This window comes from Carettochelys insculpta, chromosome 15 (genome assembly GCF_033958435.1).
Source record: "Carettochelys insculpta isolate YL-2023 chromosome 15, ASM3395843v1, whole genome shotgun sequence".
Taxonomy (NCBI): domain Eukaryota; kingdom Metazoa; phylum Chordata; order Testudines; family Carettochelyidae; genus Carettochelys; species Carettochelys insculpta.
The window spans coordinates 39,063,591-39,083,595 of NC_134151.1; the positions used below are offsets into that span (position 1 = coordinate 39,063,591).

The 20,005-nt window shown below is 55.1% G+C and overlaps 1 protein-coding gene across 4 annotated transcripts in view; it reads left to right on the plus strand.

Moving 5' to 3' along the window:
• Window positions 1-20,005, plus strand: part of UNC5A (unc-5 netrin receptor A) — an 80,608-nt gene that overhangs the window by 37,457 nt on the left and 23,146 nt on the right. For all 4 annotated transcript variants that reach the window (XM_075009797.1, XM_075009800.1, XM_075009798.1 and 1 more), the window contains 3 exons: window positions 45-132; window positions 18,223-18,388; window positions 19,638-19,871. In XM_075009797.1, coding sequence (XP_074865898.1) covers window positions 45-132; window positions 18,223-18,388; window positions 19,638-19,871 — 488 coding nt within the window. The remainder of the gene's footprint in view (window positions 1-44; window positions 133-18,222; window positions 18,389-19,637; window positions 19,872-20,005) is intronic.

Here is a 20,005-nt window from a genome sequence, read left to right on the forward strand (position 1 = left end):
AAAACGACAGCACCCGCTGACTTACGCCGTCCGCCCTGTGGCAGGGATCAGCCTGCTCATCCCGCCCGACGCCATCCCCCGCGGCAAGATCTACGAGGTCTACCTGGCGCTGCACAAACAGGAGGATGTGAGGTAGGTTCTGGGCCCCCGCCTGCCCTGGGCCCCCGCCCACCCCCAACCCCAACTCCCTGGGCCTGCGCCCCGCCCGCCCCCCACTCCAGCCCCCTGGGTCTGCGCCCCACCCGCCTCCTGCGCCCCACTCCAGCCCCCTGGGTCTGCGCCCCACCCGCCTCCCACCCCCCACTCCAGCCCCCTGGGTCTGCACCCCACCCGCCTCCCACCCCCCACTCCAGCCCCCTGGGTCTGCACCCCACCCGCCTCCCGCGCCCCACTCCAGCCCCCTGGGTCTGCGCCCCACCCACCTCCCACCCCCCACTCCAGCCCCCTGGGTCTGCACCCCACCCGCCTCCCACCCCCCACTCCAGCCCCCTGGGTCTGCGCCCCACCCGCCTCCCGCGCCCCACTCCAGCCCCCTGGGTCTGCGCCCCACCCGCCTCCCACCCCAACCCCCTGGGCCTACACCCCACCTGCTCCCCCACCCCAGCCCCCTGGGCCTGTGTCACGTGACTGGAGGTTTCTATTGGGTCTGGAAGCCATTTGTGTCCCCAGTGTATCTCTTGGCCCCAAGCAGTGTGCCGGGGGCCGCGTGAGGGGACTAGCGAAAGCCAAGGATGCCTTGAACTTGCGGGTGCTGCTTACCTGTCTGTGCCGGGTGTGTAGGGAGAGTTAGAGGTTTTAGCTCTGGGGCTGTGTTAGAAAAGTTTCCGGTGCTGAGCTCCCCAACGGGAGGTGTGAGCTCAGCCCCAGCCAGGACATTGGGCTGAACCATAGGGTGGAAACCAGGTGCTCAGACACCGAATCCACATCCCAGAGGCTTGGGACTTGTCGCTGGCACAGCCCACCGGTCGGGTGACCTGGTGTGATGGGGTTCTGGGGTCCCCCAAGCTCTGCACCCTGTCCGCAGGCAGGAGAGTCTCTCACTTAGCAGGAGAGCAGCAGGTTTATTAGCCGACAGGACACAGCATCGTACAGAGGAGTCAGTGCAGCAGGCAGAGACAGCCAGTCCAATTCATGTTGGGGAGAGGAGGCCCTGAGGGGCCCCCAGAGCTGGGGCCTGGCCCCCGCCTTTGTCTCTCTCTCCCTCAGCCCGGACTAACTGCTTCCAACTCCCAGTTCCAATTCAAACCCCTCAGGCTCCACCTCCTCCTTTGTCTGAAGCCCAGAGGTGTTACCTGGTCGTCAAGGTTACCCTCAGCAGGAGACCCACACCCTCTGTGAGCCCCACACACACACAGGTATCCCCCACTCCATCACATCTCTCCCCCCTTCCAGACCGAACTGAGCGGGGTCACTCAACTGGTGACCTGGGGAAGTTCGGGGCTCTCCCCTTGTGACAGGGCATCGGCTGTACCCTCTGTTCTCCCCTCGATGTGCACCACCTCCACGTCATAGTCCTGCTGGGGGAGGCTCCGGGTCAGGAGCTTGGTATTGGCCCTTTTCATGTGATGCAGCCGGGCAAGTCCCTTTAGTTCCCTCCGGTTGGTTGGTCTCCCTGCTTCTGTCTCTGGTCCATCAGCCACGTTCTCAAGTCGGGCGGGCAGAGCCCATACAGATGCTGCAGCACCAACAGATCAAATAGTTCTTTTCTGGTCTGGCCCCTGCCCTGTCTGACCACCAGCCCATACAGCTGCTCCAGCCAATGTTTGGAATTCAGTTACAGCCCAGTAAGGGAAGGTACAAATGCTTCCACCCTTGGCATTTAGCCAGACCACCACAATGGCTGTGTGCCTGAGTTTCCCCTTCCATGCCACACAATAGGTTTGGAATGTTCCTCCTCATGTGAGAGGTTGCAAGACTAGTTACAGGGAACAATGGTGACATTTCAGAGTTACAGACTCCTTCAACATACAACTCATGCTTCTACATCAATGTCATCATGTCACATGGCTCTTTCCAAACATTCAGTACATGGTACAATTCTACAGCTTTTGGTAGCAGCACCCCTTGGTTACAGCAGTCAGCGTGAGTAACAGAACAAACCCATTGCAACTGCACATTTACATTGCTCTTTGGTAGACCACAACCTTTGTGCAACATCCTGAGAATCTGGTATTTTGGGGATAAATGGCTGAGGCCTTTCTTAGCACCATCAAGTTCTAATCTTCTCCCTTGCCCCCTGGGGTGGAAATCTGATCTCTCTGGCTGTGCCCTCCCTTCTAACAAGAGCTGGGCCATTGATGATCTCAGGGAGACGGCCCCCTCCCAGCCAGCCTGGAAATTTGCAAACCAAACTGCTTTCTGAGAGTTGTTTTGTGAGTTCCAGACGCAGAATCCACATGGAGGAATCCCTGTTTATCCCTTACTGGCCCAGCAGGACCACAGCTCCTTTGTCCTTCCCCCTCCAACTACTGCCTCCCCATGGAATCAGAAGTGGAGTCCAGTATAAGAATATAAGTGTTTCCACCATTTGGAGATGGGGAATTGCTGGCCCTCTCCTGCATCCTACAGAGACTGACTGTGCAGCTGTTTTATTTGGTTCTCACAGGGCTACTCACATTCCCTGATAGTTTTTACTTTACTTGCACCAGCTTCCAATTCCTGAGAAACTTTTACACCGCCTGCTTTGGACCCTTCCAGAGCACAGCCAGTGGTTTCACACTCAGGCAGGTCCTGGCCATCAGGAGCTGAAACAAACTTCTCCCCAGGCAAAGGGCTGCTCTGGCTCTTACAGACAAGCACCTTTCCTGTTCGCTTTCCTTCACCTCACTCCCATTTTCTGCAGTCCCCACAGACGGGTCAGGAAAAGTTTCAGGGAAATTCTCTTCCTTAAGAGCTCCCCCAAACAATAACTCACCCCTGTCTGGCTCCACAGGGGCACTGCTCCCTTGAGCCACAACCAGCTCCTGGGTTTTACCTACACCCAGGATCACTTCTGGCCCATCAGGCAGATTCCCATGTAATCCCCCTCCAGGCAGACAGCCAGTACCACCGGACAGAAGGTCAGGGTCCCTTTCCTCCCTTCTGCTACCAGCTCCTTTATCTTCATCAGTCAGCATAACTCCATTGCCCGTCTGTTCTTGTGTCCTGGCGAGAGGATGACTCTGGTAGGACAGAGTCCTCTCACCCCCTCCCAGTAACACCTCAGCATCAGGCAAAGAACAAGTACCAGAATCGTCTGGTCTCTGGGATTCCCTGATGATACTAACTGGATTAGACCAAGTTAAAGCATCATCCCCCATGAGAGACACAGAGGTAGGCCCACTTCCCATCTGGGCTTCAGCTGCCCTCAGATCCAGCTCTGGGATCTTGGCTCCATCTCGAGCCCCCACAGGCTCAGGCAAAGGATTCACTTCCCCAGAAGCAGAAGCACTTTTCTTGCACCAAGGACCAATGTCCTTAGCAGGGATACCACTGCCCATCCCAGAGCCATTCCCTCTGCTCCAGCTCCCACGGCTGGATTCAGAGACACACCTGGAATGCTCTTTTCTGGTGGATCCTTCTCCAGCCACCCTAGGCTGGGGAAGTCTTCCTCAGACAATGGGCTAGTTTCCTCATTGGCACCTTTTCCAAACGCAGGCTCTGCTCTCTCCCCAGGCCGCTGCTGCTGTTCAACACAGACAGACAATGGGAGACACTCTCTCCTTTGTCCCAGCTCCCCGGCTGGTCTCCACACACACGCAGAAGGTGAAGCAGCTTCTCTCACAGACAACTTGCCATTCCCAGTGGATCAGCTGCTTTCCTGCACAGACACACAGGCACCTTCCTCGGCCCAGGCCTGGAAAACTCTTCCCAGGTCTGTCTTGGCCACTAGTAGATGATGGGTTGGAATCGCTCCTTCCCTCCTTGAGCTGTGGCAGGCCACTCGGTTCAGAACTCCATGCGGTCCAGGGTTCCCTGCCCCAATCCGGGCTCACCTCTGCAGGATTCTCCCCAGCCCTCAGCTCTGCCACTGCACATCCACGCTGCCTTGTTCAGCTTCTTTAATCTCGATTCAGTTTCCAGGTGCTGCCACTTCACAGCAGAGCTGCTCAGCGTGGTTGCAGGCTCTCAGGCTGATGCCCTCTGCACCCCACGATTCCTGGAAGAATCCCTTCAGTGTGCCAGGCTCCTTGCGGGTCACAAGCTGCCCGGGGTTAGGCCGTAGGCCCCTCCGCCCTCTGGGACCGACTCCAACAGACTCCCAGCGGAACCCCTTCTTCAGTGTGACACCCGCTCTCAGGGACCATGAGCACACTGTCTTGGGAAGAACTCATTCAGCGTCAGCCTCCTCAGGGGTCACTTATTCCTGGGGGTTGGGCCCTCGGCCCTTCCACCTTCTGGGACCAACGCCAACAGATTCCCAGGAGTAACCCCTCCTCGGGTGTGACACCCCCTCTCGAGGACCACGACCGCAGTTGCTTGGGTTTGGCCGCGGGCTCCTCCGCCTTGGGGAACTGCACCTCACTGCCCTTCAGCACACCTGGGTCTCGCAGGCCCCACTCCTTCCGGGGCCGCGGTCACTTACTGCTGGATGCTCCATCCTCGGGGTGCAGAACATCCCACTCCTGACACCAGTGTGATGGGGTTCTGGGGTCCCCCAAGCTCTGCACCCCAGCCGTAGGCAGGAGAGTCTCTCACTTAGCAGGAGAACAGCGGGTTTATTAGCCGACAGGACACAGCATCGTACAGAGGAGTCAGTGCAGCAGGCAGAGATAGCCAGTCCAATTCATGTTGGGGAGAGGAGGCCCCGAGGGGCCCCCAGAGCCGGGGCCTTGCCCCCTTCTTTGTCTGTCTCTCCCTCAGCCCAGACTAACTGCTTCCCAACTCCCAGTTCCAATTCAAACCCCTCAGGCTCCACCTCCTCCTTTGTCTGCCGTACAAAGGTGTTACCTGGTAATCAAGGTTACCCTCAGCAGGAGCCTCACACCCTCTGTGAGCCACTCACATACACACAGGTATCCCCCACTCCATCACACCTGGGCCGAGCAAAGGAACTGAAATCAGACGCCCAGACATCATCCCACCTGCCACGTGAATGCCTGGGGCGTGCTGGCCGAACCAGCGACCAATGGCGGTTTGTCACAGTGGCTCACCTGGGTCAGGTGCCATTGACTCTCAAGGGCGTCATGGGAAGAAGAAAGTCCCCGGACACCAGGGGCTGGGGCTGGACCCTGTGGGGCCGGGAGGAATCTGTGTGGAGTTGGTGAAACAGGTTTAAGAGCCTCTCACCTGAATTTGGGGGTTGCTGGTCTGGCCTAGTCCAGCAGCTGGGAAGTCTGTGGGTTTGCTCGTGTGGCTCCTGGCTGGCCAGTGGGGCTGGCAGAGGTGCTGTGGTGGCTGGTTGGATTTACCTTAGTGAGGAGGAAATCCCAGCCTGGGGCTGGCTGTAAGTGGCCCGGATTTTAAGCAAAGACACCCTGGATTGATTTCTCTAGCCATACTCAGAAACCCCGTCCGAGCTCAGTGGCGTAGTCGGCAGGTTCCACAGAACCTGGTCAGTTGAGCTTGAGATCCGAACCCGACGCTGCTCTAAATTGGACTTTTGGGAGAGTTGTGATTAAAGTGCAGTCCAATGGGTTTGTAATGGTGGGAGGGGCTTGAAAGAAAAGCCCTGGACGAGATGTGCTGGGAAAGAAAAGTCTCCTACAAAGGGGAACCTCATTGCTTGTTGCGGGCGTGGTGCTGTGCCGGAGCAATGGGTGATGAAGGATTGGTAAAACTGAGAGAAGGAAATGTGGTGTTGGAATATGAGGGGAGACTAGAAGACCTGCAGCTAAAGGAAAAGGATGCAAGGGCTGCCTGTGCTGGAAGGGAATTGAGCATGCCCAAGCATGGGGAAATTCAATGCTGAAATTCAAGCCATGGAACTGCAGACAAAACTATTGGAAGAGAAGGAAAAGCAGCAGTCTCATGGGTAACCAATCTGGTGCAAACAAGAAGTCCTGTGGCACCTTCTAGACTAACAGATATTTTGGAGCATCAGCTTTCGTGGGCGAAGACCCGCTTCATCTCATGCTTGAGTCATTCTGGTGTGGGCTCTGGTTGTAACACATGGGGTATGTCTGCAAATGAGTCTCTGTGTAACTCTGCTGTGTCTGTATTGCCTGTATGTAACAGAGAGTTGGTAAAGGGGACGTGCATAGCTCTCAGAATTGCTCTGTATCTAACCTGTATTGCTATGGCCCAGGGGGAAAGTTTCTCTGGCTGTAGGTCTGCAAAAGTCAGCCGCTTGTCTATGCAGAAAAGCAGTGTGTCTGTGTGTGCAATCTGGGCACGTCAGCCTAAGGTGCTTGGAAAGGAGCTTGAATTAGCCCAGAGACAGGAAAGGTGCAGGGAGCAGGAGAAGGGTTCTGGGAAGCAGGTTGACGTTAAGAATCAGGTTTAAGTCCTACCTAAGAAGGAGGTGAGGTCTGGGCTAAGCAGAGTGTCAGGCTAGTGTGGGCCCACCAGAGGGAAGGAGTGATTCCAACCCACTGTCTGCTAAAGGCAAGAACTTACCTATGAACGGTGTCTCTGGGCCGATGCCAGAGAAGAGCAGTTTGTTTAAAATAGCACAGGGCGACCAGCCAGCATCTGTGCAGAGAAGCAGTTTGTCTGCTAGGGGCAAGGACAGGGCTGGGAAAGGTTTTTTCCGGGGGTGGGCCAAGGAAGGGTGCGTGTGAGTCCGTGCAGGGAAGCAGCTTGTGTGCTGGGAGTGGCAGGTTGTCTGTGAGAAAAGCTGTCTCGCCTTCTGGGTGTGTGTCTGAGACCAGCTGGGGGGCTGGGACAAAGGAGAGAGTGTCTCCCATTGTCTGTCTGGGGAGATGGAGCCTGTGTGTGAGCCTGCATTTGAAGAAGGTGCCTGTGAGGAAGCTAGTTCTTTGTACGGAAAGGTGCTTCTGCTTCTGGGGAGGTGACTCCTTTGTCTGAGCCTGTGGGGGCTGGAGATGGGGCCAAGATCCCAGAGCTGGATCTGAGTGTGGCTGAAGCCTAGAGCGGAAATGGCACTAGGTTTGTATCTTTTAGGGAGGATGATGCTTCAGCTCGGTCTGCTCCAGTTAGGCTACGTCTACACATGAAGCCTACATCGAAGTAGCTTATTTCGATGTAGCAACATCGAAATAGGCTATTTCGATGAACAACGTCTACACGTCCTCCAGGGCTGGCAACGTCCATGCTCAACTTCGACGTTGCGCAGCACCACATCGAAATAGGCGCTGCGAGGGAACGTCTACACGCCAAAGTAGCACACATCGAAATAAGGGTGCCAGGCACAGCTGCAGACAGGGTCACAGGGCGGACTCAACAGCAAGCCGCTCCCTTAAAGGGCCCCTCCCAGACACAGTTGCACTAAACAACACAAGATCCACAGAGCCGACAACTGGTTGCAGACTCTGTGCCTGCATCATGGATCCCCAGCTGCCGCAGCAGCAGCCAGAAGCCCTGGGCTAAGGGCTGCTGCCCACGGTGACCATAGAGCCCCGCAGGGGCTGGAGAGACAGCGTCTCTCAACCCCTCAGCTGATGGCTGCCATGGCGGACCCCGCTATTTCGAAGTTGTGGGACGCGCAATGACTACACGGTCCCTACTTCGACGTTGAACGTCGAAGTAGGGCGCTATCCCCATCTCCTGATGGGGTTAGCGACTTCGACGTCTCGCCGCCTAACGTCGAAGTTAACTTCGAAATAGCGCCCAGCGCGTGTAGCCGTGACGGGCGCTATTTCAAAGTTAGTGCCGCTACTTCGAAGTAGAGTGCACGTGTAGACACGGCTTTAGTGTCATCAGGGAATCCCAGAGACCAGACGACTCTGGTGTTTGCTCTGTGCCTGATGCTGGGGTGTTGCTGGGAGGGGTGAGAGGACTCTGTCTGACCAGAGCCATCCTCTAGCCAGCACCCAAGAGGGCAAGGTCACTGTGCTGCCTGCTGCAGCAGAGGGGAGGAGAGTGATCCTAACCTTTTGTCGGGTGGTACAAGCTGCCTGCCTGAAGGGGACTGTGTGGGAATCCGCCTGAGGAGGCCAGAGCTGGTTCTGGGTGTAGGTGAGCCTGGACGGGTTGGTTGTGGCTCAAGGGAGCAGTGCCCCTGTGGGGCCTGGGAAGTGCAAGTTCCAAAGAAGGAGAATCCCCCTGGAAGTTTTCCCAGGCCATCTGTGGGGAGTGCAGGGAGCGGCGGTGAGGTGACACAGAGAGCAGGAGAGCTGCTTGTCTGTAGGGGCAGCAGCCCGCGAGGGGTGGAGTTTGTTTCAGTTCCTGATGGCCAGGACCAGCCTGAGCACAACAGCACTAGCTGTGCTCTGCCAGGGTCCGGAGCAGACGGTGTGACGGTTTCTCAGGAGCCAGGAGATGGTCCGGGGAAAGTGGAACCTGTAAGGGAGTTTGCGCAGCCCTGTGATGACCAGATGGCTGTGTGTGACCAGCTCCCTGGGAATGCAGCGCTGTGCCAGGTTGCTGTTGAGAGTGAACTGAATGGGTCTCAGCTGCAGACGAGATTATGTGGGTAAGTGTGTGGAGCAGACCAGTCAATGGCTGTAGGACGCAGGAGGGGGCCAGCAACGCCCCGTCTCCAGACGCTGGAAACGCTGGTGCGCTTTTCTTGGACTCTGCTCCTGACTCCAAGCAGAAGCAGGAGTTGGAGTTGGAAGAAGAAAGGCGCTGGGGGCCTGCAGGGCCAGTAAGAGCTAAGAAGGAATTTCTTCTTCCTGTGGATCCCGAGTGTCCTCAGAAGGCAGTGCAGAGAAAGCAGGCTCCGAGCTGTCAAAATGCAAATTCCCAGACTGACTGGAAGAGAAGAAACTCCCTGGATGCAGCCATTGTTGGGGGAGGCACACCCAGCGAGATCGGCTTTCCACCCCACAGACCAAGGGGGGAAGTGGGGACTTGATGAGGCAAAGAAAACCCTCAGCCATTTAGCCCTGAAAGGAAAGAGTTCACAGAAGCACAGGGCTGGAAGGGACCTCAGGAGGTTATCTAGTCCAGCCCCCTGCTTCAAGCAGGATCAACCCCCACTACGTCATCCCAGCCAGGACCTTGTCCAGCCGGGACTTAAAAACCTCTAGGGATGGAGATTCCACCACCTCTCTAGGCAACACATTCCAGTGCTTCACCACCCGCCTGGTGAAGTAGTTTTTCCTAATATCTAACCTCCACCTCTCCCTGTTCAACTTCAGCCCATTGCTCCTTGTTCTGCTATCTGGCACCACTGAGAACAGTTTCTCACCCTCCTTTTTAGAGCTCCCCTTCAGGAAGTTGAAGGCTGCTATTAAATCACCCCTCAGTCTTCTCTTCTGTAAACTAACCAAGCCCAAATCCCTCAGCCTCTCCTCATAGGTCTTGTGCTCCAGCCTCTTAATCATTTTTGTTGCCCTTCACTGAATCTGCTCCAACAAATCCACATCCTTTTTATACTGGGGGGCCCAAAACTGGACACAATATTCCAGATGTGGCCTCACCAGTGCCGAATAAAGAGGAATAACTACTTCTCTAGATCTGCTCGAAATGCTCCTCCTAATGCACCCTAGTATGCCGTTAGCCTTCTTGGCTACAAGGGCACAGTGTTTACTCATATCCAGCCTTTCATCCACCATAACCCCTAGGTCCCTTTCCGTTGTACTGCTGCTGAGCCAGTCGGTCCCCAGCCTGTAACAATGTTTGGGAGTCTTCCGCCCCAGGTGCAGGACTCTGCACTTCTTATTGAACCGCATCAGATTTCTTTTGGCCCAGTCCTCCAATTTATTCAGGTCACTCTGGATTCTCTCTCTATCATCCAACATATCTACCTCTCCCCCTAGCTTTGTGTCATCCGCAAACTTGCTGAGGGTGCAATCCAGTCCCTCATCCAGGTCATTAATAAAGATGTTGAATAACACAGGCCCCAGAACCGAGCCTTGCGGCACTCCGCTTGAAACAGACCGCCATCGGGACATGGAGCCATTGACCACTACACGTTGGGCCCGACTGTCAAGCCAGCTGTCTATCCCTCTTATAGTCCAAGGATCCAATCCATATTTCCTTAACTTATGGACAAGAATGTGGTGGGAGACCATATCAAAAGTTCTAAGGAGGTTCAGCCCTGGGCAATGCACATGTACAACCACAATGGGTTGGTTCTTGCTGCTGGTGTTAGCTGTTGTAACCAATGTGGTGCTGTTACCAAAAGCCGGAAGAACAAGAAGTCCCGCGGTACCTTATAGACTAACAGATATTTGTTACATCTGATTTATATATTTGAGATATGTTAGCCCAGAAGGTGCCACAGGACTCCTTGTTGTTTTTGAAGATACAGACTTATTCGGCTACCTCTCTAAAAGCTGTAAAGTTGTACACTATGCAGGATGTCTGGAAAGAACCACCTAACGTCAACACTGATGTATAAGCACAAATTGTGTGTGAAAGGCCTCAGGTATCAGACGGTTTGCTTTAAAAACAGTGATATATTCTCAAAACAAGAGAAAGTAACTCATGGGTTGCATGCCGAGAAAACTATTTCCCTGGGGAAAAAGCAGTGCAGTAGCACTTTAAAGACTAACAAAATAATTTATTAGGTGATGAGCTGTGGTGGGACAGACCCACTTCTTCAGACCAAAGCCAGACCAGCACAGACTCAATGTATAAAGCACAGAGGTCCAAAAATTATCAAGGCTGGCAAATCAGAAGAGCAGAGGGATGGCGGTGGGGGAAGGAGGATGTGGGGTGGGGAAGTTAAGATTAGATAAAGGATGTAAAAGAGTCCTTCTAATGGGCCAGGTAATTGATGTCCTGGTTCAAACCACATGTTAGTGTGGCCAATTTGAATATAAATGACAGTTCTGAGCATTCCCTCTGCAGACACACTAACATGTGGTTTGAACCAGGACAGCAATTACCTGGCCCATTAGAAGGACTCTTTTAAATATTTTGTTTTATTTAACTCTTAACTTCCCTACCTCACAACCCCCAACCACTGCCCCTCTGCTCTTCTGATTTGCCAACCTTCATAATAAATTTTTCTGATTTGCCACCCTTGATAACAATTTTTGGACCTCTGTGCTTTATACATTGAGTCCGTTCCGGTCTGGCTTTGGTCTGAAGAAGTGGGTCTGTCCCATGAAAGGTCATCACCTAATAAATCATTCCGTTAGTTTTTAAAGTGCTACTGGACTGCTGGTTTGTTTTGTTAGAACACAGACTAACACAGCTCTCTCTCATAGAATCATCATCATCAGAGAACAATAGAGCTGGAAGAGACCTAAAAAAGCTATAGAGTCCAGCCCCCTGCTCTAGGCAGGACCAAACCCATCAGATCAGCCTCACCAGGGCTTTGTCAAGGCGAGACTTAAACACCTCCAGGGATGGAGACTCCACTACTTCCCTGGGTGGACCATTCCAGTGCTTCTCCACCCTCCTAGTGAAAAAGTTTTTCCTAATGTTCAACCTGGACCTTCCCAACCGCAACTTGGGACCATTGCTCTGTGTTCTGCCATCCGTGACCACTGTGAACAGCCTCTTTGCAGCCTCTTTGCAACCTCCCTTCAGTAAGTTGAAGGTTGTTATCAAGTCCCTGCTCAGTCTTCTGTTCTGCAGACTAAACAGTCCCAATTCCCTCAACCTTTCTTCATAAGTCATACGCTCCAGACCCCTAATTATTTTGGTCGCCCTCCGCTGGACCCTCTCCAGTGCATCCATATCCTTCCTATAAATGGGGGCCCAGAACTGGACACAGTACTCCAGATGCGGCCTCAGCAAAGCCAAATAAAGCGGAATAATCACTTCTCTGGATCTACTGGCAACGCTCCTCTTGATGCAACCTAATATGCCATTAGCTTTCTTGGCTACAACGGCACACTGTTGACTCATGTCCAGCTTCTCGTCCACGACAACTCCCAGGTCCTTTTCTGCAAAACTACTACCCAGCCAGTCGGACCCCAGCCTGTAACAATGCTTGGGATTCTTCCAGCCCAAGTGCAGGACTCTGCACTTGTCCTTACTGAACCTCATCAGATTTCTTGCAGCCCAGTCTTCCAATTTGTCTAAGTCAGTCTGGACCCTGTCCTTACCCTGCAGCGTATCTACCTCTCCCCCTAGCTTAGTGTTATCCGCAAACTTGCTGAGGATGCAAACCAACCCCTCATCCAGGTCACTGATAAATATGTTGAACAGAGCAGGACCCAGAACCGAACCTTGGGGCACTCCACTAGAAACCGACCGCCATCCCGACATTGAGCCGTTGATCACTATCCTCTGGGCCCGACCTTCTAGCCAGCTTTCTATCCAGCTTACCGTCCATTTATCCAATCCACATTCCTGTAACTTGCCGACAAGAGTATTGTGGGAGACTGTATCAAAAGCTTTGCTAAAGTCAAGATAAATCACATCCACTGATTTTCCCCTATCCACAGAGCCAGTTATCTCATCATAGAAACTAATCAGATTGGTCAGGCATGACTTGCCCTTCATGAATCCATGCTGACTATTCCTGATCACTCTCCCCTCCTCCAAGTGCCTCAAAATGACTTCCTTGAGGAGCCCCTCCATGATTTTTCCAGGGACTGATGTAAGACTGACCGGCCTATAGTTCCCTGGATCATCCTTCTTCCCTTTTCTAAAGATGGGCACTACATTTGCCTTTTTCCAATCATCCGGGATCTCTCCTGATCTCCACGACTTTTCAAAGATAACGGCCAAGGGCTCATCAATGACATACACCAACTCCCTCAGAACCCTTGGATGAATTAGGTCCGGGCCCATTGATTTATGTACATTTAGTCTTTTTAGAGAGCTCCTAACCTGTTCTTTCCCCACCAAAGGCTGTCCACCTTCATCCCACAATGCATCACTTATCACATTAGTCCGGGAGCTGTCCTTGTCCGTGAAGACAAAGGCAAAGAAAGCATTAAGTACTTCAGCTTTCCCTACATCATCTGTCACTGGGTTATGTCCCTCATACAGTAGGGGCCCCACACCCTCTCTGATCACCTTCTTCTTGGTAACATGCCTGGAGAAACTTTTCTTGTTATCCTTCACATTTCTCACGAGTTGCAATTCCAGTTGCGCTTTCGCCTTCCTGATAACTGCCCTACGTTCTCAAGCTGTACGTTTATACCCCTCCCTCTGTCCTAGTTTCCACTTTTTGTAAGCTCCCTTTTTGTGCCTAAGTTTTCCAAGGATTTCCCCATTAAGCCAGTCTGGTCTCCTACCATATTTACTTCTCTTGCTGCGCATCGGGACAGTTTCTTTCTGTGCCTTCAATGGGGCTTCCTTAAAATATTGCCAGTTTTCATGGACTCCTTTTCCCTTCATGGTAGCATCCCAGGGGATTCTGCCCATCAGGTTCCTGAAGGAGTCAGTCTGCTTTTCTGAAGTCCAAGGTGTGTAATTTGCTGCTCTCTTTCCTTCCTTTGGTCAGAATCCTGAAGTCTCTCATCTCATGATCACTGCTTCCCAGGTTGTCATCCACCTCTACCTCCCCTATTAGTTCCTCCCTGTTTGTAAGCAGCAGGTCGAGCCGCGCACGACCTCTGGTTGGGTCCTTCAGCACTTGTACCAAAAAGTGATCCTCAACATTCTCCAGAAATTTCCTGGACTGCTTGCATACCACCGTATTGGTCTCCCAACAGATGTCAGGGTAATTAAAGTCCCCCATGATAACAAAGTCTGTGATCCGGAAACTTCTCTCAGTTGTCCAGAAAAAAGCCTCATCTACCTCATCATCATGATTTGGCGGCCTGTAGCAGACACCAACCACCACATCTCCAGTGCTGCCAACACCACTAAGCTTGACCCAGAGATTCTCAACAGGCTTGTCCCCCTCTATGTACTGGAGTTCCAAGCAATCATAGTGCTCTCTTACATACAGTGCAACTCCTTCTCCTTTTCTCCCTTGCCTGTTCTTCCTGAACAGTTTATACCCTTTCATGGCAGCGCTCCAGGCATGAGAGTCATCCCGCCAAGTCTCTGTTATTCCAACCAAGTCATAGTTCTTGGACTGAGCCAGGGCTTCTAATTCCTCCTGCTTATTAGCCAGGCTTCTGGCATTGGTGTACAAACACCTTAGACAACCAGTCGATCTCCCTGCCCTCACTACTTGAACCAGGGGTCCACTTTTGTTGTACTTTCCTCTTTACATTTCTTCCCGGCCTTCAAGTTGCTTTCTACCCACTTGGTTTCGGTCACCGTCCCCCAGCGAACCTAGTTTAAAGCCCTCCTCACTAAGTTTGCAAGCCTACTTGTGAAAATGCTCCTTCCTTTCTTAGTTAGGTGGACCCCATCTCTTCCCAATAACCCTTGCGCCCGGAACAGCGTCCCATGATCAAAGAATCCAATTCCTCCCTGCGACACCACCTGCGTAACCATGCGTTTACTTCCTCAGTTTGACAGACCCTACCTCGCCCTTTCCCTTCGACAGGAAGGATGGACGAGAGCACCACTTGCGCTCCAAATTGTTTGACCCTTCTTCCCAGCGCCACATAATTCACAGTAACTCGCTCAAGGTCATTCTTGGCCGTACCGTTAGTTCCCACATGCAGAAGTAGGAAGGGGTAGTATTCCGAAGGCTTGAGCAGTTTTGTAAGGCTTTCAGTCACATCCTGAATCGAGCTCCCGGCAAACAGCACACCTCACGAGACTGCAGGTCCCGTCAGCAGGTGGATGGTTCAGTCCCTCTTAGGAGGGAGTCCCCTACCACCACCACCTGTCTTTTTCTTCTGGGGGTGGTGGTCATTGAACCCCCACCCCTAGGACTACACATCCCATGTTCTGCAGTTTTAGAAGCAGTTCTCCTGCGATTTTCTTCCTGTGAGGTGCCTTCCAAAGCGTTCACTACCGCAGAACCAGTGGAGAGTGCCTGAAAGCAATTACTTATCTCTGTGTCGATGGGGGACTCGTGTTCTGGCCTTCTCTTTCTTCTAGAAGTTACATGCTGGCAGTTCTCTGCTTCATCCTTTACTGCCCTCCCCGGTTATTCTGCCTGCCATGCTTGCAAGATTAAACGCTCCCTTCTGTCTTGATTTCCCTGGGATTCAGCTTAAAAGTTACAGGGGAAAAATATCAAGTCAAACAACAACACAACCAAATCCAACCAAATTCAAAATAACCACAACCTGAGTGTGTCTAACTATGCAGTTCCCTTCTATTTACGCCTTGATGGCTGGTTTTGTGACAGTCGGTCTATTTCTGAAGGGCTGGGAGACATCTCCCCCTCTTCCTCTCTGCGGGCCTGAAAGCTGCAATTGTGCTCGGTCTAAACAGAGCTGCTTCACTCCCATTGGCTCAGCTGGGATTCAAGAGACGAACTCGTTCCCTGCACTCATTCATGATGCTTACTGTGACCCTCCCAGCAGCACCTCAGCGTCGGGCAAAGAACAGGCACCAGAACCCTTTGGTCCATGGGATTCCCTGATGATGCTAACTGGATCAGACCGAGTTGAAGCATCATCCTCCCTGAGCGACACACAGGATCATTCCCTTTCGGGGCGTCAGGTGTGCTTAGATCCAGCTCTGGGACTGTAGCATCATTTCGAGCCCCCACAGGCTCAGACGAAGGATTCGCTTCCCCAGCAGAAGCACCTTTCTACCCAGAGAACTAGCTTTCTTGGAGGCACCTTCCTAAATCACAGACAGACAATGGGAGACGCTCTCCTTTGTCCCAGCTCCCCCAGCTGACCTCAGACACATGCCCAGAAGGTGAGGCAGCTTCTCTCACAGACCAATCGCTACTCCCAGCCGACAAGCTGCTTCCTGCGCAAACACACATGCACTTTTTTTGACCCATGCCTTGGAAAACTTTGCCCCTAGCAGAGAAACTGCTTCTCTGCACAGACAATGGCCGATCTGGAAACAGATCACTTTTCTCTGGCCTGTTCCTGGAGAAATTCTTCACAGGCATGTTCTTGCCCCTAGCAGCCAATGGGTCAGATTCATTCTTTCCCATTGCTGGGCTCCCAGCAGCCTGAAACTTCTCCTTAACAAAAACTTTACCCCTTCTCTTAGGTAGAGTTTTAACCTGATTTTCAACTTCAGTGTGCTTGAAAGTAACTTTCCCTGGTGCCCAAACCCTTCCCGTCTCTGGTCTAATTCCCGACTCTCTCCAAGCGCCTAGACTGACCTGCAGGGCTCACTCTCACAGACCCACAGCTCTTCTGTGTAGACAAGCAGTTCACTTCTCCAGGCACACATTGAGAAGAACTTTTCCCTTGGCTATAGCAATGCTGGTTAACTACAGAGAACGGCTCAGAGCCACACACAGCCCCTTTACAATGCCCCCCGTTACATACAGGCAATACAGCCACAGCACAGTTACACAGAGACTCATTCTCAGCCACACCCCATGTGTTACGCTCGGAGCCCACACCAGAATGGTTACCCCCTGGGCTGCCAGTACACTGCTGCTTTTGCTTCTCCTCCTGTAGTTTTGTCTGCAACTCCACAGCTTGAATTTTGGCTTCCATCTTCTTCATAAATTGGGCATGGTCCATTTTGTTCCATGCAGCCCTGTCGTCCTTTACCTTTAGCTGCAGGTCTTCTAGTCTCCCCTCATATTCCAACGCCATATTTTCTTCTCTCAGCTTTACCAATCCTTCATCACCCATTGCTCTGGCTCGGCACCACGCCCGCAACAAGCAATAAGGTTCCCCTCTGTAGCTTCCTCGCTAAAGGAGGCTTTTCTTTCCCAGCACATCTCTTCCAGGGCTTTTTTTCAAGCCTCTGCCACTGTGGTGAACTCATTGCAACTTCACTTTAACCACAGCTCCCCTCAAACTCCAAGTTAGAGCAGCGTCGGGTTTGGATCCCAAGCTCAACTGACCAGGTTCTGTGGATCCTGCCGACTACGCCACTGAGACAGGACGGGGTTTCTGGGCACAGCCAGAGAAGTCAGTCCAGGTACCTTTGCTTAAAACCAGGCCACTTACAGCCCCCAGCTGGGATTTTCTTCTCACTAAGGCAAATCCAACCAGCCACCACAGCATCTCTGCCAGCTTCTGGCTGAAGCCACACAAGTAAACCCACAGACTTCTCAGCTGCTCTGTCAGTCCAGACCAACTGCCCCAAACTGCAACCCCACCCCCAGCAGTGTAAGCCCCCTCACGGGTCCCTAAATCGCCCCCCAGGGAGAGCCCCTAACTGCCTCCAGCAGCTTAACCACCCCTGGGGCGACCTAAACTGCTCCCCAGTGGCTTAGGCACCCTGCACAGGGCCCAAGCAGCCCCCCAAGCTGGGCCCTAGCTGCCCCCCAGGGGTTTCCAGATCATACCTTGGGGGGCCCCAACCATCTCCTGGGGGGTCCAAGCTGCTCCCTGGCCACTTAACCACCTCCCAGAGGGGCCCAAACCACCTCCCGGTGGCTTAGCCACCCTGCACGAGGCCTAAGCAACTCCCCGTGAGGGGCTTGAGCTGCCCCCCCAGCTGCTTAACCGCCCCAGGGGGCCCAACCCTGAGCCACCCCCTGCGTGGCCCCTGCCCCCTTTATGTCACCCCTACATCTGGTGCCTTGCGCTGCCTCCTCCACATGGGTGCCAGCATCTCAGGGAGCAGAGCGGAGGCCGTGTCCGGAGCTGCAGTGGGCTCTTAAAGGGCTGGCTGTGGACTGGCTGCAGCCACCCCCCAGCTTTTGAAAAAGGGCGCTGGATGGCTCTGGGCGTTCCAGCAGAAAAACGTGCACACAGGGCACAGGAAACAGCTCCCACGTGGCGATGGGCTCAGGGGTCCCCAGGCTCTGCCCCCATCCGCAGGCGGGGGTGACTCTCACTCAGCAGGTAGAACAGGGAGTTTATTCAGCACAGAGGAGTCAGTGCAGCCGGCAGAGACAGTCATTCCAGCCCCTCCGGGGGGAGGAGCCCGAGGGGCGCCCAGCTGGGGACTCTACCCACTTCTTTTCCCTCTCTCCCCAGCCCAGCTAACTGCCTTCCAGCTCCCTGCTCCCCTCCTCACTGGGCCTCCAGCCCAACCAGCCGGGCTCCTCCCCGCTCTGTCTGGCACAGGGGTGTCACCTGCCGGCTCAGGTGACCACCCCAGGGGTCAGCCCAGCCGATGGGAGCTGCTCAGCCTGTCGCGCGCACACCCACCCCCCACTATCCAACCTAAAAATCCAGTCATGTGACAGCCTGTGCCGCGCCCCCCACCCCCCACCAGGCCTGGGCCCTGCCAGCCTCTGCCTCCTCCATGCAGCTGGCGCCAGCCCTGGCCTGCCATGCCCGTCTCACCCATCTCTGTGCTCTCCCTGTCCCTGTGCAGGTTGCCCCTGGCTGGCTGCCAGACCCTGCTGAGCCCCATCGTCAGCTGTGGGCCGCCTGGGGTGCTGCTGACACGCCCGGCCATCCTGGCACTGGGGCATTGTGTGGAGGGCAGTGCCGACTGGAGCCTCTGCCTCAAGAAGCAGTCGTGTGAGGGCAGCTGGGAGGTGAGTCTTCAAAAGGCGGGGGCTGATATTCGGGGTGTCAGACCCCCCCCAAGGTGCTCAGAGCCCCCAACAAGCTGGGCTATGGCCCCACTCAGACCCCCCCCCCCAGGGCCAGGCCGAGGTCCCTGCTCAGAACCCACCCCACGGCCAGGCCGGGGTCCCTGCTCAGAACCCACCCAGGGCCAAGCCGGAGTCCCTTCTCAGAACCCCCCAGGGTCAGGCCAGGGTCCCCGCTCAGAACCACCCCCCAGGGCCAGGCTGGGGTCCCCGCTCAGAACCCCCCACAGGGCCAGGCCGAGGTCCCTGCTCAGACCCACCCCCCGCCCCGGGCCAGGCCAGGGTGTGATGGAGTTGGGGGAGTGCAAATGCGAGACTCAGGCTGGATGTGAGAGACAAGCAGCAGCTCCCAGTGGCTAAGGATGACCCTGGGGCTACAACTGGCAGGTAACACCTCTGCCCTGAACAAAGAGGAGGGAGGAGCCGAGCTGGGTTTTTGAATCGGGGACGGCAGTTAGAGGCAAGGGGAAGAGAGAGGGAAGGCAGCCAGCCTGAGGAGGGGGAAAGCTACACCCCAGAGGGGCACCCTCAGGGTCTTCTCCCCAGGAAGGGTTGGAAGGATTGTCTGTGACTGCTCTGCTGTCGCTTCTGTGAGAAACTGGGCATCTGTTGCCTAATAAACCTCCTGTTGTACCTGCTGAGTGAGAGTCACTCCTGCCAGCGGATGGGGTGCAGTGCAGGGGGACCCCTGAACCCCATCACACTATCTCCCCCCTTCCAGACCGAACTGAGCGAGGTCACTTAGCCAGTGACCTGGGGAAGTTCGGGGCCCTCCCCGCATGACACAGGGTCCCTGCTCAGAACCCCCCCCCACAGCCAGGCCAGGGTCCCCACTCAGAACCCCCCCATGGCCACGCCAGGGTCCCTGCTCAGAAACCCCCCAGGGCCAGGCCGAGGTCCCCACTTAGAACCCCCCAGGCCAGGCTGCGGTCCCCGCTCAGAACCCCCCCCAGGGCCAGGCCGGGGTCCCCGCTCAGAACCCCCCAGGGCCAGGCCGGAGTCCCCACTCAGAACCCCCCAGGGCCAGACGGGGGTCCCCGCTCAGAACCCCCCAAGGCCAGGCTGGGGTCCCCGCTCAGACCCCCCCAGGCCAGGCAGGGGCAGCCCCTTGCCAGGGTGTGGGCCGTGGGCGGCAGGAAGGCTCGGCCCGGCCCGGCCCGGCTCGGCTCCCAGCTGCGGGTCGTGTGTGCAGGACGTGCTGCGGGTCGGGGACGAGCCGACCTCAGGGCTCTACTACTGCCAGCTGGAGGCGCAGGCAGCCTTCATCTTCACCGAGCAGCTGGGGCGCTTCGCCCTGGTGGGGGAGTCGCTCAGCATGGCGGCCACCAAGCGCCTCAGCCTGCTGCTCTTCGCACCCACCTCCTGCACCGGCCTGGAGTACAGCGTGCGGCTCTACTGCCTCCGTCACACCCCCGACGTGCTCAAGGTACCGCCCCGCCCCCGCCTGGGGATGGGGCCTGCCCCAGGCTGCCCCCCGGCTGGGGGGATGGGGACTGGCCTGGGCTGGGGGTTGGCCTGGGCTGGCTGCCCCCTGGCTGGGGGGATGGGGACTGGCCTGGG